Consider the following 25,255-nt stretch of genomic DNA (forward strand, 5'->3'; position numbering starts at 1 on the left):
ATAATGGGGGCGGAAGAGGAGGAGGATCCGGGATTTGCAGTGTCGATTACCTGGCAAGGCATCGTATTGGAATGCGCCGGAACCGCCATTCCTCTCTGAACGCAGAAACAGCCTGGCCCATAATAATGCGAAACGGTTCCAGGCGGTCGAAAAAAGGTTAGTTGACTTAAATTGGGACCCATAATGGCGATCGGACTAGGGGAAGAAAGGCGGACAAGGCTAAAGACAAGCTCCTGAGTGCAAGTTAGCCTGAGTTAGCTAAACTCCGAATTTACTATGGAGCACAGAGTACGTACTTCGTATGAGCACATTGCATGGCCCGTATTCCGGAGACAAGGGAAGGATCGCCCGAGAAAGCCGAGTAAGAAACCAGTGACGATTCATCCCAGAAACGGGATCCTTGCACAAGCTCCATTGCCCTTGACTTTGCCTTTCCGAGCGCGTCATTGATCGACGCCATGGTTGTTTGGAGGGAGTGCCTGTCGATCTGGTGCGAGCGGCCCTGTACAGAGTAAGGAGTCGGCGGTCTCTCCTGCAATAATTCGGCCTGGTTCCTTTGTTCCATAAAAGATGATCATGTTATAACAGGATGCACTATAGCGCCTATCATGGCAAGGTGCATCCCATTTGCAGCGCCGAGGGTATTCTGACTGGTCTCTTTCCTTGGTTCCGACGTGGATCCTCCGAGGAAAAGAGAGCCGATGCTCCGTATGCATGTGTTGGTGTGTGTGTTGTGTAGAATAACCCGTGTAGAGTTTCTCCAAAATAATGACGAAAAAAAAGGAACTGAATTTCAGACGGGTCCAGAATATTACAGGCCGAAAATAACGCCCTCAAAATAACAAATAGCGAGTAGCCATCAATCATAATGCCGGTCCAAAAAAAGAACTAATCCACTCCCTCAACGCCTGGGATTTGGCTGTGGTTCTCACCCCATGCAGCACTATCACCAAAAAAAAGAAAAAAAATAGCAATGCCAATGCCTCGTGTCTCCTTAACCCTTCTCTCTGTCTCGCCCAGTCTTCTCTATCGCGCGACGATCTTGTCCACTTCGTCCTTGGCTTCGGTCCATGTCTCCAGATTCTTCCGTGACCAGTCGAGATGACACCGCGCGTAGGCCACCTAACACCAAGTTTAACTTCTATCTCGCCAGATAAAGGAGCAGTAGTGCTCTTTCTCGGAATCAAAGGGAGCTCACCATGTATCGTCGCAAATCCGCTTCTTTGTCCCTCTGGAACCGCTTCAGATCTTGTAATACCCCTGTGCTCGCGTCCTTCACATCCTTCTCCGAAACCTCCAGTGCTTGCTCCAACTGTAGATCGCAGGTCAGATAAACTTCCATATTCGTCCCCAGGCAACTGCGTTTACACCTGGGAGTAAGGGATGAATTGACGTACCTGCGATAAGCTCTCCTTAGTCTTTCCTATCTGGTCCCGGCGCGTTCGCTCCGGATCAACATCTACAAATCCGTGAACCGCGTGACTGATCCGTCCGAAGATTTTATTTGCCACAAATGTTCCGCTGGATGTTTTGCGGTGCGCTGGTGTCGTAGATGGCGGGGCCATATATTCTTGTCGTCTCGCTGCTGTCCCTTGCGACGCCCCCGGCGTGGCCCCGATCGACTCCCCATGGGTAGGTGGGAAATCAGAATCAATTGATACCGTGTCTTCTCCACCGGTCCCTCCACTGGCTCCTCCACCGGCACCGTTGCCTCCTGCAGCACTACTGCTGCTGCTAGGCCGTCCGTCACCGCTGTCAATTACATCAGCGGAAGTAGAGCTGGGGACCGACGAGGGAGCCGATGTGCTGCCGCCTGCGGCTGAGGATTGCGAACGGTGAAGGAATTGATCAATTCGCTGTGCCTCTTGTTCACTTCGCTCCAGAGACTGTAACAGTGTCCTCTTCTTTGCCAACTCGTCCAGAGTCATCTCCTGTTGCACCCGTTTGAGGACCCTGTAACGCAAAACACCGCGGACCACACTGGCAAACTGTGAGGTCTCCCGCATGGGCTCAGCAAAATTCGCGCTCAATGATGTTGACAACTCTTCTGTTTCGATATAGGATGTATCCGCAGCCTGGCCTATGCGTTCGATCGCTGCTGCCACGGTCGGGGATTGTTCAGACAGGGAGAAGCCATTGTAGCGGGCTCCCAACTCCATCAAATCCGCAGACAACGATGATAGGTGCGCCAGTGTCCGTCGGTTCACCTTCTCGATATTTCCTTGCAGAAGCAATTCCAGCTCACGCGTAGATGCCTCGAAATTGATAAAGTATGGGTCCAATTCCTTCTCGCTCAACTTGCGTGACTCCGGTGGAAAACGTCCCAGGATATCGGGTCCGGGTGCGCCCGTAGGTTGCGGTGCATTATCAGTGGGGGATGTACCCGACGGACCCGAGCCGCCAGCAGACTTCAATTTTGAAGAAGCTGAAGGGACCGGTAGCCAAAAATGGGCGGGTGTAGGATTCGCGGGATCGAGGGGAGGGGCTTGTAAATAATTTTTCGGCACGGACGACGCGGGCGGCGAATTAAGAACTTCGCTCTGCAGCAGTAAGAAGCATCAGTATTCCACTATCGCAAGGCCATGAATCGATATCGGTTTCAACGCATACCCAGCTGACGTTGGGGTCCAGGAACCTCCACCAAACACCATCCTCCCGTATCTCCTTCATTCGACGACAGCGGTTCAGGAAGACACCAAGCATGCGCTTCCGGAGGTCGATGATGGCCGTGTCCTCCTTGGCCTTGGTCGGTTTAGCAGCATAGTCTGCCATAGTATGTTTCTCCGGGATAGGCGGGACAATGAGAGTCGGGTGCAGGTTGACAAGCATCTGTCGTAGAGAAGAGAATTCCGAGTACCGTCGGCGAACTTCCAAGTCCTATTCATATATATCATTAGATCTGCCCTTGGTACCCCATGAAGCAAGTCCGTCATACCCCAGTCCGTATCGTATAGACAATGAAACTTCCACCACCCTCATGGTTCTTCCCCGCATCCGTGATGAGAATAGGCATCTCAGGGTTCTCATGGAGGATCTGCTCTATACGACTGTCGTACACACTCCGCCGGAGAAACCCAGGGCCAGCCTGCTGAACACCGTATGTCCCCTCATCCTCTTCATCACTGAGCTCATTCTCGCGGGACAAGAAATCGGGCGGATCCTGGCTAGATGCGTGACTGGAGGGGGACGGAGGACTAGATTCGTGTTCATCGTACAGAGCTAGAAACAGTCAGATCAGTGATCGCAGGTAGCTAGTTCAAGGACGTTGTGCTTACGGCCAGACAGAGCCGCGGAATGGAGCGAATCTGACAGATGGGCTTCGTTATCGAAAGCGCCATAGGGGTTGTTATCCTCGTCGTTCCACATGATGGTGCCTTCAGTAAATCAAACAACAACACCAACAACAATCAATCGAGATGGTTCGTCGGTTCCTGTCTGGAGAATTCGCGGGGAAACGTCACCGGTCCGGTATGCTGCAGAGACCCTTTGTGCAGGGTTAGTCACTTATGCAGGTTATGCAGCATATATGCGGCCAGTTCTTGTTGTATATTTCATTTTCATTGAATCTGTCACGAGTCCTTGGAAATAAGTTGGTAGATAGTAGATTCCCTAAACTAATCCAGCTCTTGGACGTTGTGGCAAGCAAAATCCTGTCTTGCCAGTAGCCATCTCATCCAACATCCAAGATATATTCCCGCATTTGCCTTTCCATAAGTCCCGAAAAGAAAAAAACAACCCGAACTATTACCAGCTATCTTTTATTGGCGAATTCTGTCCTGCGCTCCATTCTCCCTGACTTGGCCCCGACTGCGTTGCTTGTTGGCCCCATTCAGACGACATTTCTGCGTTGCTTGTGCTCGACCATTCCCCTTGCGCGGGTACACTAGGGCTGCTCTGTTCGGTAGCTGGCGTGGGATTGTCGGCTGACCACTCGCTCGTATCGGGCTGCTTACCTTTGTCCTCTGGTATATTTGCAGTTGTAGTGGTAGTAGGAGGAGAAGCTTGTGTCGGGGGGGGAGGGGGAGCAGGTGGTGCAGTCAAAACCTCTCGCTGTCTGCTCACATAATCCCTCATCTGTTTTGCGTCTGTCTCGCGTGTAACTCTCCTCTCCCTCTTCTTCCTTGCAGGTTTTTCATTCCGTTCAACTGGTCCGCCGGAGCTGGATGTCGACGTTGAGGGTGCTTGCACCGAAGCTAATTCCTTAACTGGCATGCGCTGTTTTCCAATATGGTAGGTCACAAGCAATTCACGTTTGAATCTCCTTTTCCAGCAGCGAAATGCCAGCCAGGAGGCCATGATTACTCCCAGGGTGACGAGGATTATGGCGCAGATGGCGATGTTTTTCTGCATGGTGCTGTTTTGGTTGTAGTTGTTAGAGCTTGGGTGTGGATGGGATGAATATTGGAAGTTGCTCACCTTTCGTCACTTAGTCTGTAGGATAGTTCCTGGTCTGGATGCTCCTGAATCAGAAGGGGGACGTTGTTCTGCTCATGTTAGGATGGTGTGAGGGCCACTGATAGATTTCGAAAAACAAACGACGAACCTTGATTATCTGAATAAAGACGGAACTGAGAACAATCAAGACTGGAGGACTGTTATGAGATTATTGAATGAGAGGTTTTGTTGTTTTGACATGTTTGGATGCCCTAAACAGTCACTGCTAGTTGTTGACGAAACCCGCGCAGTGAATAAATACCCAGTGAATACAACCAAAACAAAAACAGAATCTATAACACTTTTGTCTATAACCTAAGCTTATTTACATGTCACATCATGAAATCTCCAACGCGCGCTCAATCCCCACAATCCAGTCATGGTGAAGACACGCGACCTTTCCGTTACTGAGCAGCGACTTCAGCTGTCCCTCGAGTACAATCTGACCCTCGCCCAACAACGCAGTAGCAGGGAATTCCTTCGAGATGAGAACCGCAGCGATATTAACTACCCTCATCCCCAACGTAAAGATCTCAGGCTTCGAAGCCCAGCCTAGGAGTCCGTCTTTTCCAGCATCATCGGAGGTGATCTTGACCAGATAGTCCAGTCCGTCAGATACCCATTTGAACAGTTTCTTCACTGTAGCTTCCTCGTATGACGCCTCGTTAAGGCATAAAAGCCTCTTGGGCCAGGCATTGGCTTCGCGGACTTCGTCGATGAACAGGTTTTGCTTCTCTTCTACGAACAATACTGTACTCTCCTTTCTGTGCTCAGAAATGGTATCAGAAACAGGAACGAGCTTTGTTTTAACAATGGATCCGCCGATCCGGGGCTCTTGGCCAGTGCTGTAGCGGATGATCTTCTGGCAGAGGAGCTTGGAGTCTCTGTAGTTGCGTGCGATGAACTCCGCAAGCAGATTGGCGGCGTTCAAGGGAGACAGAGCAACAGCCCTTGAGAGAGACACGGAAGAATATGACAGAACCCATGATGCTGTCGAAGTCGCAATATCACGCAGTTCTTCGTCGTCATCATTCAGCATATCATACAAGACGAGATAGGCGTCCAGGAAGATGTGGTCCACTCGAGGAGGACTGCCAAGCGGGCGCAAAACACGTGCAAATGTGTTCAGAGACACCACTGCTGCATATCTGGTCGTAAATTCCTAGGATTTGTTAGCACTTGATTCGCTTAATTTGGGAGAATAGTAAAAATTACCGTTTCCTCCTGCATGGCGAAACGAAGCTTCGTCGCCCACTGGTGAAGATCGAACTCATACGCCGACAACGACTGCCCCTGGCTCGAATTGATCCTTGCCGCAAGAAGGCTACCCTGAAGGCGTAACTCTGCATCGGCTAGATCCCTGCTCCGTGTGTGTTTCTCTGCATCGGAGTCCAATTGCTTGCTCAATGCCTCCCACGGCAAATCAACACCCTTTATATTGTCATGGCGGAAGTCGAGCAGGACCTCCAGAATTGATGCTAGGCTCAGAATCGCTTCTCCCTTGACCTCTTCTGAATAGTCTCCTAGGACAACGGACGCGTAGAGATTGAGGAGAGTGCTTCTGTATTGTTCCTTTTCACCAAAGACTTCCTGTATCCTTTCCAGTAACCATCGACCAGCGTTTGAATCAAAGGCAGAAATTCCCTGGAATAGGGACGTGAGTTCCTCGACTCTACTCGAAGCAAAGAGTCTGAGGAATTCAGCCCACGAGAAGACCCTGCGAAGCAGAGATGAAGCACGGGTGACATTTAGTGCTTTCCAAGAAGGATGGGATGAATCGAACACGTAATTTAGGACGCCGTGGAAATCGTAAGTGTTGAACATCTCATCCAAGAAGGGCGCAATTTTTTCTGTAAGGATTCAGCCACCATATTAATTCAGTTGAGACAAAAGGTGGCTCATACCTTCGACTCCCACCTCAACATTCTTTTCGGCAGTGTCTGTCAACACCTCTACGAAGGCTGTAGCGACGAACGGCGATCGGACCAGAGGGAATAATGCTGCAAATACATCTCTTATGATGGAAGTCACATCGTTCGTTTGTGCTATGCTCATTAGAAATGGGGTTTCGCGGAGAAAGTGTAACGAGTGCAACATACTGTTCCAGTCCAAGTGAGACGACGATGTGAGTCTCCGCAAAGAAAATCTGACGCAAAGCACCTTTCCATGAACGAAGTTCTGCGTCTTAACATCCTGGTCAATACAGAGAAGTGCTCTAATTTCGCCCAGGATATCAGAACGGTCCAAAAGAGACGCATAGACACGGGCTGCATGCTCTCTAATGCCCCAAACAGGGCTCTTCAGTTGCTCTCGGACGAGCTGACGCAGCATCATCTCATCAGGGCCAGCATAAGTGGGAACCTTTTCACCGATTAGTTCAAGGGCAGGGAAGACTCTTTCTGTGACAACAGCATCTTCATCGCCGTCCTGGTTTGTACCTGACGATGCCAAGAGGCTCGACAGAAGTTGAGTCAATCCGGGGTATTTCTGGAATGAGATACGAGCCCCGGGTTCTGATCCAGAGGCCCCGCCGAATCCTAGATTGGATCCGGTAATAAGTCGACACATTCGTGTCAGCAGGGCACGGAAGAGCATCAGCCCAGAGTTACGGAGAGCCCAACTAAATCCAGGTTAGCTTGTAGAGGGCCGAATCGTGTTTCCAGCACTCACATTGGTGACCCCAGCCGCTCAGCCGACATATTGAGAGCGGACATAATGAATGGTACTGTATGCGGACCGAGTTTGGTGTTGGTGAAAATGTCCTTCAAGCAATTCATTGCATGGACCTGAGGTAGCTCTACTTCTTGACTGTTCGTGTTGTGCTTGGCAGGTAGGCGAGAAATCTCATGAAGGTCATCGATAACGTGCTTGAATAGCGGCCCGCCGGGCTTGGAGGTGAGGATTCCAGTAACCAGTGCAGGGAGACCGGCCGAACGACGTGTAAGCTTAGCTGCCGTCTCAAAGATGATCTTATTTGCTTCCTTTATCGATTGTTAGTGGGCTATCATTGAACATAATTGAAATTTCCTTACTTGATACCACGCATCAGGTAGCGAGGAAATAGCTGGGTCCTTCGACTGGCCACAGCGTTGACAGCAAGTGGCAAAGGTTTGGGACACGGTCGAGAATGCACCTCTATGGCGAAGTTCAGCAAGCTGAGTGAAGCTGGCACTTCCTATCTTCTCGTAATCTGCTCTCTTGAGCCCTTGCTCTCCTTGGGGACCATAGTTGGAGTTTGAGAGAGTTGCGTAAAGTAGAAGACTGCAATTGTCAGCATATGAATACACAAATATAGAACTCATTCGTACCTAGACTCCCGCAGAGCACGCCAAGAGTAGGACAAAATATCCTTCGGTCCAACTGACAATTCTTCAGTCGGTTCATCCGTATGTCCCTCAGGAGAGTCAATGCAGAGCACGGGTTTAACCTCATTCCAGATTTTGTCACAGAGCGATACTGTCCTTGCATGAACGGACTCCCATCCCTGGTAGTTTGTTCCCGACTGATCCGATATCAGGGAGTAGAAATTGGGAGTCAAAACAATGTACCTGAGTCCAGAGACATAGCCATGGAGAGGCGCATCACGCATCGATGAATTGAAGAGACCTCCTGCAGTTGAGAGTTTCTCTTCCAACTTTTTCAGGATAATATCAGCAACTCCAGCCTTGGTCTCCCACCAGATTGACTCAGATGTGACGGTACCTGGAGCCGCTGCGCAGAAAAGTAAATGATACAACCTAGCGACAGTGTCTGCATGATCAGCTCTGCTGGTATTGCTTGCTAGCCTCTCAGCTCGTTCCAATGCTGTTGTGAGCTGAAGTACAGTATCAATAGGTTCCTCAGATTGACGCAGACCACTCAGAAGAACGTCCCGAGGAAACAGGTTTATAAGAGTAAGCGCTGTTGCTCTCACTTCTTCGAATGGGTCAAGCAGGAGGTCGACTAACAATCTGAGGAGATTGACGTCAAATATCTCCATGTTAAACTTCCATTTGACCTCATTTCCGTCTGTCTTATGTGGAGGAGCACCATGAACCCGCAGATCCAAACCAGCCTCCAGGACAAGTTTCAATGCTTTTAGCGAAGTGATATGACGAGGATATGAAGCCGTAGGTTGCAAGTCAGACTTTAAGAAATTGATGTAAGCTGTCACGCATTCCCGGGTCTCGGAATCGCTTGTTGCAAATGTTGGCTGCTTCTTCTGCGTTGCAGACGTCGTGCCCTCAGTCTGTTCCTCTTGGTCTCTTATGATACCACCCTTAAGACGAAGGATTAGCCTGCGCGTCAAGCTGAGAATCTCCCCTCGCAGATATGGGTCCGGATCGGCGTGCATTGCAGGTAGGCCTTTGAGAAGGGACCGCATCGCAGCCGAAGTAACAGGCTTGGTTATAGTTGGCGCTGTGATTAGCAATGAAAGAGCTGCTATTCTGATACTGGGCTCTCGATGAAGGAGACATTGACCAATTACTTCACTCTTCACAACGAGGGGTTGGTCTTTTGGCTGTTTAGATGAAGCGGACTTGGAGTAATATCCTGAATTAAAGTAAGCCAACTGCTTGAGAGACTCATGTGGCAGACTTACTATCTTCATGAACGAGTCCGATTTTTTTCGCCCCTTGCAATGCCGTAAAGAGAAGCATAAACTCTTCTGAGGAGCCATCGGTCATGTCGCCAGCGACAAGGCTTTTGTATGGCAAATTGTCCATAAAGCAACGGAATCCATTAGAGTCAATGCTAGACAAAGGATAAAGAATCTGATTTGACATAAACTCTAGGCCATCCAGATTCTGCAGCATAACGTGTTTGACTGGAGGAACCCAGGATGACATCAGGTCTTCCGTCTCCTCTGGAGAGAAGTATCGGGTGTCTGGAGCCGCTTTCAGTTTCTGGAAAAGGGCTGCAAGCGTGGCTCCGGCAGATGAAGCAAAGTCTGCATTTTTCGCTTGTGATAGGAAGCCCAGAACAAAGATCTTGGCTGCCGTAGCTCTAAACCAGAAGTCATTGGAGCTCTGACCTATGAACCGAGGGATATCTATCGATAGGGCTTTGCAATCATCTTGGAGAACTAGTATCCATCTATCGTGATTCTTCAAAAGCCAATCTTGAACTCTGCAGATCAGTTCGGCCGGTGTAATGGCATTCTTGCGAATAAAGATCTCCAGCGAGACGAAAGACGGCTTCCGCCGCGAACGAGGCTCCCCAAGTATGATGCTGGGAACTGTCTCCTCGACGATCTTGGACAATATTTGTTTTGAACCATCCTGACTGCGCTGCTTAGTTAGGACTTTGACCAAAGAAGTCAAGACCTGCTTCATGGGCTTGGGCTTAGTGTCCTCGAATCGGTCCAGGTAGACTTCGAACACGGCAAGCCATGTGCCATGGGAATAGACAAGCTGTCTGGTCTCCTCATGTTTAGATGCAGTGGCAGCATCTAAAAATGAGCCCAAAGCGTTACACGAGGTCGTTGTATGGTCATGGGAGATAGACGCTGTAGAAAAGGTTTTGAAAAGACTTTGCCATACTCGGTTCACCTTCCTTTACAGAGATGTCAGATCACTATGCTTCATGATTGAAGTGTATCGGAGCATACTCAAAGTCGTCGCAATCATGCGTAAATTCCACCAAAGGCCCCTTGGCAATCTTTTTCAGAGTGGCTTCCGGCACCACATCTATATTCTGCGAAATGGTCTCCATCTCCGGCCATCTTGTGTCGCCGCGGACACCAGCTGCTGAGTCACTTTCCATGGCTCTACAGATCCCACATTCCTCGTGCAGCGCAGAGTCTTGCAATTAAACAAATTCAATTGGAAATTCTCGAGCAACACTCTGTATCGTGGACCGTCTTGTCCCCCGCGATGGATTTTCGAAGAGGGTCTACCAAAACGGGTTAGTGTCGGGGAAACATTTGTCCGGAGGCGGGCAGTCACGGGACTGAATTTTTTGTTCCCGGGCTTCCTCATATCGTCGTGTCAACCCGAGGCCGCCGCACGCAAGCAGTATTATTCGAGGTGGAACGCTGTCGCTTTCTCCAGATTCCTCTTCTTCCTCCCGTATTCCTTCCAGCTTGATTTCATTTGTTCTTCTTCCCACCTCCAATTCCTCCACCATGGCTATTTGGGATTCGTTTAGTGGCCGCAAACAGGCCCAGTCCGACCCTTTCGACCCCTCGACCGCTGCACAGGATGCCACAAATTTCCTCTCAGATGCCGCAATTCCCGACCCTACTCAGCTTCACCCTTTATCCGGCTTGAACCAAGACACTCTCGACTACATTACTCTTGAAGACTCTGCGCTTGACGAACTGCCCGGCTCGCGATCCGTTCTGCCGTCCCGCGGATGGTCGGATGACCTATGTTATGGAACTGGCTCTACCTATCTAGCGGGGTTGTCTCTGGGAGGAGTATGGGGTCTTGCTGAAGGATTGAATCGGACACCGGTGACTGCGCCTCCGAAGATCCGACTGAACGGTGTTCTGAACTCGGTCACCAGAAGAGGTCCTTTCCTCGGTAACTCCGCCGGTGTGGTGGCCATGGTGTACAACGGTCTCAACTCGGGGATTGGATATGCTCGGGGGAAGCATGATGCTGCGAACAGCATTATTGCTGGTGGTCTGAGTGGAATGGTTTTTAAGAGTACCCGGGGGCTCAAGCCCATGATGATTTCGGGAGGTATTGTGGCCGGTGTCGCAGGCGGCTGGGCTGTAAGTGCATACACTTCGGCATTGTGAGATTCTTGTCACTGACAAATATGCAGATTGTGAGGAAAGCTTTCCTGTAAACGCTGGTACGGCCAGTTTGTATTCTAGCACCAAAAACCGAACCGAACCGCCTTGATCTCGAAACGTCAATGGTCCGGAAATCCATACCCTTTATTCTCTCTCCAGCAAGCGAACCGGTGTAACCATCGGCTTTGTTCTTCCCTGCTTTTGTTCACGCTGTATTAACAACGGTTTCCATTTTTGGCTATCTATCTCGTCTGAATCTCTCTTCTCCCCGGCGCTCAGAGTATCCATTTATCGCATTATCTGTGGATTGGGAGGTAAAAACCGGCATGATAATGGGTTCTTGATGTCTTCTCTCTCTTCTTTTTTTGTACATATAGAGGTTTCCAGCGTTGGCTTGTGGTGAAAATGTGTCTTATGTCTGAAAAGTACGCTTAATGATACTCGGAGTTAAGTCAAAATTATCGTGGCTATCGTATCTTCTGATGATATCAAATTTCAATAGCTACAAGAACGGTCCCTAGTCTGCTTCTTTTAATTGCCGAAGGGCCGTTCAGTCAGGGAGTTTGACAATAGTTTTGAACGTTGCACATAGATCAAGATGACTCGCTAGGACCCTGCTGTATCTAACCCGGGATATCAACAAGCAAGCAATCCCTCCGTTTCACCGCGGGATGCCATTCGGCCAGGGTGGCAGCCGTAACCTCGTTGGGGTTTATCCAGGCCAAATCTCAATCCGCTCATTTTCGAGTATAGACGCCATATACCAATGCTAATAGTGAGTAATATGATTGCCCAGCGATTTCAACTGTGTTTACACTACACAAGGGGCAGTTATCCGTGAAAAAACGCTAGGATGAGTCGTTCGGGAGAAGGACAGTCATGGAAGGAACATGATGTGACCTGTCTACGCGAAATTATCAGTATACCGAAATAGTCCTGTAGAGCGGAAAGGTCGAATCCCCGTCTCAGAAGGCGCATTTATAACACTAAACTAGTCATCAATACTGTATGAAATGAGGCTGGATCACTTTTCATTCAGTAATTCGAAACGACCTGAAGAGGGTCACTATATCATGGCGCTTATTATCGACTGCGCTTTTGAGAGCTATTTGCCCTCCGTCTTAACATCTCTTATAAAAACCCTTTTCCAGAAGAACTTTAATCGCCTCTATTGGGGCTTCGTGGTATGCAGACCATAGCAAAGTTTGGGTCTTTATGGGATGTATTGCAGCTCCTTCGTCCAAAAGCAGAGTGACAGCGGAAGGTGCGTATATATAGCTGCGAAAAGGGCTAGTACCTCATACTCCCGAGCGTGATGCGCCCCGTTTATACTCGCATCCTTTTCTAATAGAGACCGGATTGCGTGGTTCTGGTCATTGATTGCAGCACATGCCAATGCAGTAGCATCAGCCATCATACTAGTAGGTCTATAATATGTTCGTTATATTCGAGGTCTGCTTCATATCAAGTAGGTAGTATATGACTACATTGTGGCCGCAATATGTAGCATGTAGCAGTGCATGAATCCAGAGCCCTTGAATAAACCTTTTGCGCATGGTGCTAAAATCAATCTCCTTATGCAGTAACTTCAAGCAATTGCATGGACATAGCTGTACGATGATCTAGAAATCTTGTGCCTGAGTAATAGACGTTCAACTTCCTCATGACCTCCCAGCGCCATGGCTTCCAATGCAGTGTCGTGGCATGGCCACCGTACGGCATCAAAGCAATAATTACCGCATCCTTTAGCATATTTTTTTCTCTTCAGTTCTCGGTTTTACATCACTGTCCGCATCAGCGCTTCTGCTGAAGAGAAACTCAGCAATATCCAAATAGCTCTGGTACGCAGCGTTGAACAGGGATTCTCGAATACGCCTGCCCCTGCCAGTATTCCCACCCAGACCTTCATTATCAACTAGATGATGAACAAGTGATATACACCCTAGATACATGGCTGCCGACAGAAGATATCCCCGTGAATTTCTAGGTTGGCAGTATCTCGATACGCTCTCCGCTGCAATATCACGTAGATCAAACAAGACATTGAATTCAACTGCTACATGCGAGACCGCCAACGTGGTCTCTTCCAAGATGATGCAGTGGTCTGGCCCACTGGGATTAAGGTAATCCAGAAGTTGATAGAAAGTGTTTAACACAATGCGTACAAATAAATCATCCTCTGATGAATCTCGAGCAAGCGCTCTTCTCTGAAGGTAATACGCGGGAAAAAAGGTTCTCAGTAGATAGATTCATCAAAATAGACGAGGGAGTCCAGCGTAGAGCACATCGTGTTTATAAGTTCTTGACTGGAAAGGCCTGGCTTGTTTTAGTATCTCCCATTTAATGTCAACGGGTGGATGGTGTCTTACTATTGACCAGTTTGAGTGGATCTAGGTGACGGCCTTCACTATTGCCAACAACTGTTTGATATCCTCATGGAATATCTCGAGTGGTAGGCCGAAAAGGTATATTTCAGTAATGTGGGTCTCTAGCTGGATGAGTTAAGTAGAGTGATACAGGATGGTTGAGGATGATCCCATATATCGTATAGAGATGACTCTCCGGGATCCCTGTCGTATAACTAGCTTGTTAGTACCGGACTTAAGTGTAAGCAATCCATTCAACTTACTGCGCGCTGACATTTGGCGATGCAGTTTGCTTGATAAACTATTGATGCAGTGTGCTCCAAATTAAACTCTGATTTCCACCACGATGTCGATGAATGGATGGCCTTTGCCCCGTATTACCTTCAGAGAAGAGCGCTTGCTCCGGACTCATCGGATAGCTTTATCACCCGCGGTGTACGGGACACCTTTTACAAGATAGTGGAATATCCCAGACCCACCAGAAAAAGCAGCCATGAAAAGCTGAGACAGGTCATGCTGACCGTCTCATATGCAGCAAGTCAACATTCAGGGCCAGGGAGTTATGGGTTGAGTGTTGGATAAAAAGGTCCAGGTAACAGATCTTATTCCATGTGGAAATACTGGCCAGCCCAGTGATGCCTGACTGCGACTGTTCTAAGACAGACCCCTTTTGGCGTACTCGGACACAGATCACCATAGACCCCATGTATATAAGTAGTAGTGGTGCGCGCTGAGAAAAAAAAAAAAAAAAAAAAAAATCAACTGATAATCTTTCTCTACGGTGTACTCGTACCCTGTATGGGGCACGATAATGTCTGGATAGAGCAAAGAAACTACAGCAGCAGCGTAAAGCCCTGAATGAGAGTTCATATCACAACGTGGGCCTAGAGAAAAAGTATGTAGAGATTGAACCAGAAATAAATTGCTTTTCTAGAACCATTCATATCATGCAACAAAAAGAACCCCTTTTTATCATCCCAAAACCCAAACTAGCACATAACATAAGAATTACAATCCATAACCCTACCCTTACTCAACAGAGTCTGTAATACACCCGTGACTAGCATCCTTAACAGTTCTGCATATCAGTTAGCATCCCAACTCATCCAATCCCAACATCCTCTGGAATAGACTCTAGCCCATATCTAAGGGAGAAAAGCACATACCTAGCATACTTCCCTAGCGTCCCCCTCATCGTCAACCCCGTCGGCGGCAATTTACCAGCCGCCTTCTTCTCCTCCCACTCTTTCCGTCTCTCCACAAGCACGGGCTCCTCAACATCGAGATCCAGGATGCGTCTCTCAGCGTCGATGGTGATCACGTCTCCGTCCTCGACGAGACCGATGGGTCCGCCGACGGCGGCTTCGGGGACGATGTGGCCGATCAAGAAGCCGTGGGAGCCGCCAGAGAAACGACCGTCGGTAATGAGCGCGCAGGCGTCACCGAGACCGGCACCCATGAGGGCGGAGGAGGGCTTGAGCATTTCTATTCGCTATTAGTATCTTATAGTGAAGGGATTGGGGATGAAGGGGGAATACCAGGCATGCCAGGACCACCCTTGGGTCCGGTGTAGCGGATCACAACGACAGTCTTCTCATCCTTCTTAATCTCATTGCGCTCCAGCGCAGCAATAAACTCATCCTCCTCATCGAACACACGAGCTTTACCGGTAAATGAAGTACCCTCCTTACCAGTAATCTTACCAACACTACCACCCGGCGCCAACGAACCACGCAGAATCTGAATGTGACCAGTCTCCTTGATCGGGTTCGACATGGGACGAATAATCTTCTGATCCTCGGGGAAGTCGGGAACCTTCTCGAGGTTTTTGGCCAGCGTGTCACCAGTGACGGTCATGCCAGAGCCGTCGATGACGCCCTCCTTGAGCAGGAACTTGAGCAGCGAGGGTGTACCGCCAATGTTATGCAGGTCGGCCATGACGTATTTGCCCGAGGGCTTGAGGTCGGCCAGGAAGGGGGTGCGGTCAGAGACTGCCTGGAAGTCTTCGATGTCGAGTTTGACGCCGACGGAGTCGGCGATGGCGAGGAGATGAAGAACAGCATTGGTCGATCCACCGGTGATGTTGACGACAATCATGGCATTCTCGAAGGCCTGACGGGTAAGAATGTCCGAGGGGCGAATGTCCTCGACCAACAGCTTCTTGATAGCTTCACCAGCAGCCAGACACTCGAGGTCCTTGGCGGGGGATTCAGCGGGGTTCGACGACGAACCAGGCAAAGTCATACCCATAACCTCAATAGCAGTAGCCATAGTGTTGGCGGTGTACATACCACCACAAGCACCACCACCAGGGCAAGCATTCCGAATAATATCAAACCGCTGCGGCTCGGTAATATCGCCCGTCAAAAATTGCCCATATGCCTGGAACGCAGAGACAATATCAATGTCTGCATTCCCCTGCATAGCCGCACAACCAGGCTTAATCGTACCCCCATAAACCATCAAACTCGGCCGGTTCACCCGTCCCATCGCCATCAGCACACCAGGCATATTCTTATCACAACCTGGAATGCTAATGTTCGCATCATACCACTGACCCCCCATAACCGTCTCAATCGAGTCCGCAATCAAATCCCGACTCTGCAACGAGTACCGCATACCCTTGGTGCCCATACTAATCGCATCACTCACACCAACCGTGTTGAACTGGAACCCCACCAGCCCGGCCTTTTGCACACCGTCCCGCACCCGGTTGTTCAGGTCCAGCAGGTGCATGTTGCATGGGTTACCGTTGTACCAGACCGAGGAGATGCCGACTTGTGCTTTGTTCATGTCTGCTTCGTTCAGGCCGGTGGCAAACAGCATGGCCTGCGATGCACCCTGGGAGATGGGCTGGGTGACATGGCGGGAGACTTTGTTGATGGCGGAGTCGGTTTCAGCAGGGGTTTTGTTTGCGCGGGGGAGGGTGGTTGAGAGGGAGCGACTGTAGACGGTGGATGTTAGTAGATGGTCAATTGGTGGTGGTCCAGACTGTTGGACCCTGGTGGTGTAACGTACAGAGCAAAAGAAGTCTTGGACAAGCTCCGCAGAGCAGAGGGCAGACGCCCCCGTGGTTGTGAGAGAAGCATTTTATAATTGACACACAGTCGGAGAGTTGTAATTTGCAAGAAAAGAAAACAAAACGACACAATCCCCGACTGTCTCTTCTCCGTCTCCAGAAAAAAGCCGTCCGGAGTTGAGCCGGAGCTCCGCGGGCAGCAGCGAAGTCGGTGCTGGATCGGGACTAGCGCTGCCGATGCCGGGGTTGGCCCAATAGAAAGGCCGGGATTGTCAGCGTTTTGTGCCAGGAGTGAACCGATTACTCATCTATACTTGTGCATTCTTCTATTGGGTCGGACACTTGTACTCTCTTGACACTACTCTAGATGTGAACAGAAGTATGCTAACAGGTCAAATTAAATAGCCACCTAGGCAAGTATACTCGTATATGCTATGGGTATAAACAATCTAGCAACAAACTAATTATTATCAAGGATAAAATCATGATCATGCATCGTCTCTCGGAAACCGAATCGTCAAAAAAAAAAAAAAAAAAAAAGAAAATAAAAGAAAAGAAATAAGAGGAAAAAAGGAAAGAAAAGAACGCAATATAGCTAATGCAATGGCCACGGTGCATGACCGAATCAGCTCACACCAAATGGGCGAAATGTTCTGTATGCAAAGGGCATCTCATGCAAATTATAAGAAAAAAAGAGACCAGCTCTAAGGCACCTCTTGATCACCTCGTTTCAGTCCGCTAGGCACGTCAATTGCATCCCGGACCCAAGGAATGGTGGCGATATCATCGAGGTTCTTTCGTCGTGTGTTGCGTTTCAAAAGACCCTCAACACATTTATGTGCCTCGCCCCAATCTTTGCCCTTTTCGGAATCCCATTCCTCGTCACTGTCGGCATAGCGGTACCAACCCCACTCGCATCGGGCGATGCGGTGTGGTGTTCGTGCGCGGAGTTTGGCGGGGTCACCACGAGTTCCGGGAAGGGCGTCGAAAGGCAGTCGGTTCTCCATCATGGCGTACAAGGACACACCAAGGGCCCACGCGTCGGTTGAACGTCCATCATAGGCCTGGCCCATCAGAATCTCGGGTGCTGCATAGTCTTCACTGCCACAACGGGTATGGAGAAGCGGACTCTCGGGGGGTTCGGGGATTCGTCTCGACAGACCAAGATCACTCAGCGTGACAACGGCTCGATCATAGGTGCGCCAGTCAATTGGCTTGTGCATGGCGGCCGATGGGATGGTCACGAGCACGTCTGATATCAGTCAGCGAGACAATTCTGAATACTGGACCCCCCCCCCCCCCCAAAAAAAGAAAAAAAAGGGGACTAACTCTCTAATTTGATGTCTCGATGGACGATAAAGTTTTGATGCAGGTAGCGCACTGCAGCCACCAATTCCGCAAAAATACGTCTGGTGAGACTAGGCGACATGGGCCGCGAGCTTGACGATGCGACATCAAAAAGATCACCTCCGGGACAATAGTCCAAGACCAACAAAGCTCGCTTCTCGTCGCTGCCAAAAGCCTTGAGTTGAACGATGGATGGGTGGTTGATGGTTTTCAAGATATCCACTTCCCGTTTCAAAGAGACTTCCAGACGTTCTTCGTCCGCACCACCAGCAGGACCATATTCGATCACTTTGACTGCAACCAATTTCCGCGACGTCGAAGTCATATTGGCCATGAGAGGGAGATCACTGGCACCGTTTGCTTGTTCCAGCTCCATGCGAGCAGCAAGGTTAACCTGACTGAATGTCCCCTGGCCAAGCTGGCATAGCTTGCGGTATTTGCGGGGCTGCTGGCTGCGTATCGATCGCACCGAGTAAACCTCCTCCGAATCGCCCAGAGAGGCAGAACGGCTAACCACTGGCCCTTGTTGCTCGTCGTCAGCACCTCGACTGCTTCGGGGCGGCGTGAGCGGACGGGCAGCGGGAAAAGCAATTCCGCGTTGCACGGCCAGGTATTGTTCGCGATGAAGACCGTTTTTGGTTTTGTCGTCGGTACTGGAAGACGGAGCGATACCATGTGATCCTGACGCGACAATCGGGCGTGGCTTGATGGGGATGCTGCGTCCCGGAGGCACATAGTCACTCAGACTGCGATTTCGCGTGTGTCGAGGCGGGACTTCAGGAATGCTAGCAGCAGTATCGATGGACCGTTCCCCCCTCTCTCCGCTGGTATAGGGTCTCGTACGCGAGCGCGAGCTCGACCGTCCGAAGCGATGAGAGGATTCGCTCAATCGCAAACTGAGACTAGAACCAGGGCGAGAGATGGTCGACGGCGTACGAGACAGAGGTTGCGCATCGTTTCGAGACGGCCTCCATTGAGTAGCACCAACAATAGGCGAAGGCAAGGGCGTGATATCACCCATAGCCAACAACTGAGGAGACGACAAAACCGAAGTAGCCGGAGAGAGTGAATTGGTACTCGAATTGCGAGTAGCACGCAGGCCACGAAAACTTGGAGTCCGCGGGGGCAGGCTACTACTACCGGCGGAGGAGACGCTGTAGGTAACCATAGGATCGGCAGAATTCATGGGACTGGGAGTCGGGGGTACATCGGTCCGGATCTGTAACGAGGGCATATAGTGGTGGGACAGATAGAGAGGTGGTACATTCTCATTATTCTGCACCCAATCCGTTGTGGCGGGGAAGGCGTGGGCAGAACCGGGTCTGGAGCAGGACGAGGAAGACGAGGGGGGCGGCGACATGGCAGACGCCGGAGCCCCGTGGTTCAGCAATGGGACCGGCTGTACGTGTTCATTATTATGCGGGTGAGATTGGGGGGCATGCGCGGCTATGGTTGCACCGGCCGCATGTAACTCGGACTCGGGAGGGTTGGTGTTGTTGGTGCCGTTGCCGCTGATGTTGCTATCGGAGTTGCAAAGGGACCCAGACCTGACGGTCGGTTTGGGATAATCGGGGTCAATCATCGAATTAGAACAAATATAGACTAATCCGGGGAGGCTGTTTCAGTTTAGTGTGATGGAATAAGACGGCCTCTAGTATTGCCTTGCGGTTTCCGGGCGTGGCTGAGAGGTGGAGCCGCCGTTGGCTTGGTGCTGTCACTGCAAACGGCAGACTCTGATAGGAGGAGATGAGTCAAATGAAGGAATATGAAGGACTGTATGTAAGTTCAAGAGAGAGAAAAGTGAAGAAAAGAAGAAGCCAGCAAAGAGGCCCTATTAAAGGAAACGATATCCTCTCACAGGGGCCGGGGGCGAAAAATCGAAAAAAGAAAAAAGAAGCCAACCCTGGACGGACCGGGCGAGAATTCGGCGGGTGGAAGGAGGGTCAGTAGTCCTTCCAGTTTAAGTCGGGGATATCTTAATTACCGCACGGACTGTTTGTTTTTGATGAACAGGGTTCTGTTCTCTGTATGAGTATTTCTCCCCAGAGTACAGAATAGTACTACAGAGCAATGATGAAACAACGATAATAATGATATCTCTCAGAAAATGAAGCCGGCGGGGTCAGCTGATATGGCCTGCCTTGTTTAGGACTAGCTTGGCCAACACGCGCTACCCCGCATCGGGTAAGTGTATACAATCCTGTCGATGTATGTAAAGACCCCGGGAGTTATAGGGGTTGGACCCGGGTACCGAGTAAACATACAAGTACAAGTATATACCCCGTTCATTGGTTATACCTGAAAATTACCCGGCACCTTGCATCTATACCATCCCCGTACAATCTGAAGATTTCCTTGCCTCAGGCATTCTGCCTTATCTATGGGTCTGAGCTCTACCGGTTGACCCCTGGTACGGAGTACACTAACTAACAAGCGAACTCATGATTACGTCTGGTCAATCGCAATCCTGTTTTGCGTTCTTCAATGCATCACAGCTACCAGTAAAACGAAAAAAAATAAATAAAAATAAAAATTCTATAGATAGCAAAAGCCTTTTCGTGATCGACACGCGTTTCCGAGTCTACGTAAGCTGTCACATGATCTGCACAGGTTTGCCTCCCACTAATCACTCTTCACTAGTACTCCGTAGTACGACTACAAAAATGGGCTTAAGAATGTTGGGCACCGTGCTATGGACGGAGTACCACGACTCTCATATTTTCGCATGCGGACTCGCACTTGCAGTCACATTCGCAGCACCCTGAGCCTCCAATCGTTCAACCGCCCTTAGCGCCTCCCACACCTGTTCCATCACCACCTCCCCATTTTCCAACCCAATGCTAATTTGCACAATATACCGATCGACCCCATACGCCGCCGCAAATTCCAACTCTTGAAAATGCACCAGCTGCGCATATGGGATCGCCAGCGTAAAGTTTGTCCCCACACTCGGTCCCTTGCAGTCTAGCGCGTCGTAGAAACACACCGCATTCGTCGCGTGGTTGAAGATCATGCTTAGCAGGAATCCGTGCCCACCGTTGCGGCGGTGGTATTTTTCATAGAGCGGTGCCGAGGTTACCATTGTTGGGTAGTGGACGTGGTGGATGGAGGGGTGGGAGGAGAGGAGGTTGGCCATGGAGAGGACAATGGTGTTGCTGTGGTGGACGTGGACGGGGGACAAGGTCGGTGCTGTTCTGAGACATGGTGACAGCGTCGAGAGGGAAGTATTCGTCTTCGAAGCTGGAGGTCAGGGCGGAGTGGATTGTACCGTAATGTTGGGATTGGGGGTCGACGACTACGCTGATCTGCCAGCTGTCTTCCGGGGTATACAGTGCTAAAGCTGCTTATCTCCCACCCATCACGTTGGACGCGCCGCTGAAGAACTTGGTCAAACTCATCATGAGAAAATCGGCGTACGGAAGCAAATCGATATTCACAAACGTCCCCAGGGTCTCATCGCAAGCCACGACAAACCCATACCCATCCGCCAAAGCTCTAACTCGTAACAAATCGGATGACTCCAGCAGCGGATTACACGGAACCTCGCAAAACAGCGTACGAATGCGTTGACCCGACTTCAACAAAGCCTCCAACTCATCCAATTCCCGCGCGTCACGCGTCCACATAACGTAAATCGTTCGAACCCGGCCATCTCCACGGCCTTGGGTGTCTCGGCGTAGGGCTATCTTAATGTCACCAACATTAGCATCGTAATCACCCCCAACAAATACCTAACTAACCCGTAAACAACCGCCCCATTGTACTCAGGACCCGGTAGAGTCCTGAGTAATGCCCTGGCTACATTATTAATAGCCACCATCCCCTTCAAATACAAAAAAACATCATCTGGCGAGACGCCCTTCGGGCCAGGCCTCTCTGATGTCACTAGCTCCGCAATCTGTTTCTTAATCTGCTGTTTCTCTCGATGAGCGGAATCCGTCCACGGTGCCGGTGCCAATTCTGTCGTATCTAAACATGGTGCGGCAGTTTGGAAAGCGGGGCTGGGAGTGCATAAAGTCGATCCGGTCTTTGCAGAACTCCCCGTGTCTGCTAGACATCCCATCTCCTAGTATGCACCAGGTCTTGTGGGCTTGTGGGCGGAGATCTCGATCGTATATCACCGCGATGAAACGCTCCCAGCGGGCGTCCTCAATCGATACACCATCCGGTAGGTAAAAGGCCACCGGTTCTACCGTTTTCTCTGTTCTTGACTCTAAATTGCGAGACTAACCGCCGTGCCGTCATTTCGGAAGGGAATAACATGCAGTCGGGGTGATTGTTGGCGATATTCAATCGCCTTTGTACGGACATGAAACTATCACTATCAACATCGTCCGCATTATTTGATGTTTATTGTGATAGACTAGATACCTTGGGTAAACCGTCTGCATTCTGCTCATCACCGTGTCTTCGCGTTTACCCCAGCCGACTACAATGTCCCATGTTGGCATTGAAACGCTGACGGACTGGTTGATCGTGGTTAGCGGCCACGCCCTGCAGCTCTTCCTCAAATCAACGTACATGCACCTGTTTTGGCGGCTGAAGTTCCCCGAGGGAGAGAACGTGGGGATCTAGAAGAAACCGCATCTTGAACTACTTTGTATCTGTTTAAGCCACGGGGAAGAAGAAAGATAACCAAAAGTAACAAGAAGCAAGAAGGAGTCTGAACCAAAATGTAACAACTTTATTCTTAAACACATTCCCAATCTTTTCACCGCTCATCACCAGGTCATTGCTTATGCTCCTCTCTGCATCGGCACTCGGTAACAAGATCCAGCACAACTCCACCACTGACCGAGCCGAATGTTCAGACTATCAATCATCTGCAGCTATTTGGAACCCAATCTTTATTTTCAGTTCCCAATCGCAAATCAATCACAACTCAGATTTACCCCACAACAACTCCCGGCTAGCCTCTCTAGCTGAGGATACGAGGGTAGCCTCTAGCTGTATATGGGGGTTGCTCATCTGGACTCTGGAATACCTGTCCCTATGTGGTTAGGGGCTTGGCATTCCAGATCTTCTGTGTCAGTCGAGCCATGGATCTTATCAATAAACGATGGGGCGTGGGGCCAATCAGGGAGCATATTAATCAGATCTCGGTACTTCGCAGTCTGGAGGACAGACCGTTCGTCCAGTACCCCGAATAGCAACAAGAATGACGTGAATCTCTCAGATCCCAGGGAGACAGCATTGCTCCAGATAAGCACTATAAGTGATTATATATTCTTCCAATGTCCATTGCAAAAAAACCTTCGTTCTCAAAACTGTCAAGTTCATCGATTGAGATTCGTTGGTCGTTGATGGTACCAGGGTCAGAAGCTTGAATAGATGAACTAGGAAATAAAGCTACGCTATGAGAGATAATGTTGATTGAAGATAATTCCGAAAATGCGGCATCATCAGAAGTTGTGTATATAACTGGAGAGATTGAGCATGGAGCCACAAACAGGTCCCCGGTGTCATCGCGAGAAAGACTGTCTTAATCTGAGTCCTTTATAACAGCAGTGAATGATCTCTTTACAGAGCTCGGGGGGTCAGAGCGCTAGGCTGATCTGGACAAGGCTCTGCTCTCTGTCTGCAATTGCCTCACAAGAGACGACAGGTGCAATTGTGCTTCATTTTCTTCTTCGTCTTTACCGTCCCACCCACCTTCTCGTCCCCTGCTGCCATTGTCTCTCTAGCCCAAGATCCCATTGAGCTGAAGATTATCCTCCTCGACTTACCACTCGAGGTAGTTTGCGTGATCCCCGAGGAATCTGTCAGGCTCACTTCCATTGCTACGACCTTCGACTGGTCAATAGGAAGGTCTACCGACTAGGTACTATGATATGAATACTAAGCCAGTCCCACAATCCTTTTCCAAAGAGGTTGTCGTCGCGATGCACTCCACGCACTTTTACAATGAACGCCACGTGCGCCATGACCCGTACCTCACTCAAGAAAAAGCACTATCTCGAGACCACACAGATGACTACTCCTTTAAGCAATACGACATGCTCTCAATCGGCTAACGGGTATTTTGAAATTTATTTCGCCGAAAGGTACGAAAACTGACGGCAGAAGCAGCAGCAAGAAATCTCCCTGGTCATTTAGCGTGCGGCGGCAGCATGGGATCGTTGGAATTGGTCAAGCAGTACTCACGCAGAGTATGATGCACCGGAGCATCTGCTCACTGCGGCGGCATCTGTCGGGAACTATCGCTTGTCCATCACCTCTTGGAACAAGAACCAGATAGTTTCAATGTGAGCTAGGAGAGTGACGTCTTCGGAGCACTCTTGTGTAATGCCTCCCGCAATGGCTACTTGGATGCTATTAGACTCTTGCTGAGCAGAGGTGCTGTTTGGGAAGCCGGACACACATATCGAAATGCAGCAGAGGAGTGGTATACCTGTAATTATACTAATATCTGGCAGCTTCAGCAAAAGTTCTCAGCCAGCATCGAAACACATATACTTCGACTACCTTGGAAACAGCGACGTTTGAAGGGCACGAGCAGATAGCCTGGCTACTATTGCAGCGCCCCAGTCACCATACCTGGAGGTCAGCCTATAGCCTAACATTGGCCGTCATGCGTGGGAGCATTGACCTTGTGAAGTGGTTGGATAAGGACATTGGCGAATTCCTGCCACCAGTATTACAGGTCTTCTGAAACCATACATTACCTGCAACTGCATATAGCGGGAGGTCTGAAGTGATGCCTTTTCTGTTGGCCAAGGGCGCGCAAATCTACTATACTGATTTCTATGAGAAGTGTGACTACTGCACTGGGAATCGCCGCTCTTCGGGGCCACAAAGACACAATTTGCTTGCTCCTGGAAAATGGCGCGGGTATATATGGAGAGCCCAAATATGAGGAAATGCCCCCGTCACTTGCACTTCATGTCTATGGCTTCCCTCGCCTCGTGGTGTTACTGTTGGTTAAGGGTGCTCCTATTCATCCCGCCCGATCTCGGCTTCTCGAGCAGGCGGTGTTCTATTCTCCATTTTATGTCATCGAGGTTATATTGGAAAAGGGTGTTCACAAGATATACGAAGATGGAGGAGCCGCGGCTCTTCTGGCAGCGCGGGACAACAAACGCCAGGATATCGTAGCGTTTTTCAAGGCGTACGGGATGGTGGATGGAAAACAGTATGTGTGCGCTCTGATGTACTAGTAGCCTCCCCGGGAAAGAATACACTCACCCTGTGGTGTTCCTAGATGAACATAGGGTTACCTTGAATGTGGCTGAAGCACCCCGATATTATGCATAGTAAATAAAGTTGACGCTCGTCCTTTACCACATCGGGCTAGTGCAACACAAACAAGCAATGATCACCCCGGATACTCGGCCCGAATGCGACTTGGCATGCTTACCAGAATTG

General features: G+C 49.9%; 9 protein-coding genes across 9 annotated transcripts; 2 read left to right on the forward strand and 7 right to left on the reverse strand.

Moving 5' to 3' along the window:
* Positions 1 to 704: 704 nt before the first annotated feature.
* On the reverse strand, positions 705 to 3,426 carry EURHEDRAFT_408630 (PX and BAR domain-containing protein). Its single transcript, XM_040780878.1, has 6 exons — positions 3,276 to 3,426; positions 2,936 to 3,219; positions 2,611 to 2,877; positions 1,398 to 2,540; positions 1,199 to 1,312; positions 705 to 1,122 (listed from the first exon to the last, which is right to left on the reverse strand). Exons 1-6 carry the CDS (start codon positions 3,364 to 3,366, stop codon positions 1,027 to 1,029), a joined length of 1,995 nt encoding a protein of 664 aa, XP_040641988.1. The 5' UTR covers positions 3,367 to 3,426; the 3' UTR covers positions 705 to 1,026.
* A 149-nt stretch (positions 3,427 to 3,575) lies between these two features.
* On the reverse strand, positions 3,576 to 4,350 carry EURHEDRAFT_520463 (uncharacterized protein; the record flags this gene model as incomplete). Its single annotated transcript, XM_040786820.1, has 1 exon — positions 3,576 to 4,350. The coding sequence occupies one exon, from the start codon at positions 4,348 to 4,350 to the stop codon at positions 3,745 to 3,747; it is 606 nt and encodes a 201-aa protein (XP_040641989.1). The 3' UTR covers positions 3,576 to 3,744.
* Positions 4,351 to 4,771: 421 nt separating this feature from the next.
* Positions 4,772 to 10,179, reverse strand: EURHEDRAFT_512580 (THADA/TRM732 family protein; the record flags this gene model as incomplete). Its single annotated transcript, XM_040786077.1, has 9 exons — positions 4,772 to 5,596; positions 5,650 to 6,284; positions 6,339 to 6,479; positions 6,534 to 7,054; positions 7,105 to 7,415; positions 7,467 to 7,695; positions 7,743 to 8,967; positions 9,017 to 9,969; positions 10,025 to 10,179. 9 exons carry the CDS (start codon positions 10,177 to 10,179, stop codon positions 4,772 to 4,774), a joined length of 4,995 nt encoding a protein of 1,664 aa, XP_040641990.1.
* A 361-nt stretch (positions 10,180 to 10,540) lies between these two features.
* Positions 10,541 to 11,211, forward strand: EURHEDRAFT_512581 (protein transporter TIM23; the record flags this gene model as incomplete). Its single annotated transcript, XM_040786078.1, has 2 exons — positions 10,541 to 11,134; positions 11,188 to 11,211. 2 exons carry the CDS (start codon positions 10,541 to 10,543, stop codon positions 11,209 to 11,211), a joined length of 618 nt encoding a protein of 205 aa, XP_040641991.1.
* A 3,266-nt stretch (positions 11,212 to 14,477) lies between these two features.
* On the reverse strand, positions 14,478 to 16,700 carry ilv3 (dihydroxy-acid dehydratase ILV3). Its single transcript, XM_040780879.1, has 3 exons — positions 16,543 to 16,700; positions 15,063 to 16,468; positions 14,478 to 15,009 (listed from the first exon to the last, which is right to left on the reverse strand). The coding sequence occupies exons 1-3, from the start codon at positions 16,611 to 16,613 to the stop codon at positions 14,627 to 14,629; spliced, it is 1,860 nt and encodes a 619-aa protein (XP_040641992.1). The 5' UTR covers positions 16,614 to 16,700; the 3' UTR covers positions 14,478 to 14,626.
* Positions 16,701 to 17,247: 547 nt separating this feature from the next.
* EURHEDRAFT_448061 (putative protein kinase) lies at positions 17,248 to 19,250 on the reverse strand (the record flags this gene model as incomplete). Its single annotated transcript, XM_040783716.1, has 2 exons — positions 17,248 to 17,795; positions 17,873 to 19,250. The coding sequence occupies 2 exons, from the start codon at positions 19,248 to 19,250 to the stop codon at positions 17,248 to 17,250; spliced, it is 1,926 nt and encodes a 641-aa protein (XP_040641993.1).
* A 616-nt stretch (positions 19,251 to 19,866) lies between these two features.
* On the reverse strand, positions 19,867 to 21,516 carry EURHEDRAFT_512584 (PLP-dependent transferase; the record flags this gene model as incomplete). Its single annotated transcript, XM_040786079.1, has 4 exons — positions 19,867 to 19,882; positions 20,692 to 21,045; positions 21,092 to 21,195; positions 21,253 to 21,516. The coding sequence occupies 4 exons, from the start codon at positions 21,514 to 21,516 to the stop codon at positions 19,867 to 19,869; spliced, it is 738 nt and encodes a 245-aa protein (XP_040641994.1).
* A 626-nt stretch (positions 21,517 to 22,142) lies between these two features.
* On the reverse strand, positions 22,143 to 22,570 carry EURHEDRAFT_206112 (uncharacterized protein). The gene has a single exon (XM_040777959.1). It carries the CDS (start codon positions 22,411 to 22,413, stop codon positions 22,180 to 22,182), a length of 234 nt encoding a protein of 77 aa, XP_040641995.1. The 5' UTR covers positions 22,414 to 22,570; the 3' UTR covers positions 22,143 to 22,179.
* A 1,224-nt stretch (positions 22,571 to 23,794) lies between these two features.
* Positions 23,795 to 25,144, forward strand: EURHEDRAFT_399618 (uncharacterized protein; the record flags this gene model as incomplete). The annotated part of the gene is made up of 4 exons (XM_040779942.1): positions 23,795 to 23,934; positions 24,210 to 24,275; positions 24,645 to 25,022; positions 25,051 to 25,144. 4 exons carry the CDS (start codon positions 23,795 to 23,797, stop codon positions 25,142 to 25,144), a joined length of 678 nt encoding a protein of 225 aa, XP_040641996.1.
* Positions 25,145 to 25,255: the final 111 nt, after the last annotated feature.

The sequence above is a fragment of the Aspergillus ruber genome, assembly GCF_000600275.1.
Source record: "Aspergillus ruber CBS 135680 unplaced genomic scaffold scaffold00003, whole genome shotgun sequence".
NCBI classification, from domain to species: Eukaryota; Fungi; Ascomycota; class Eurotiomycetes; order Eurotiales; family Aspergillaceae; genus Aspergillus; species Aspergillus ruber.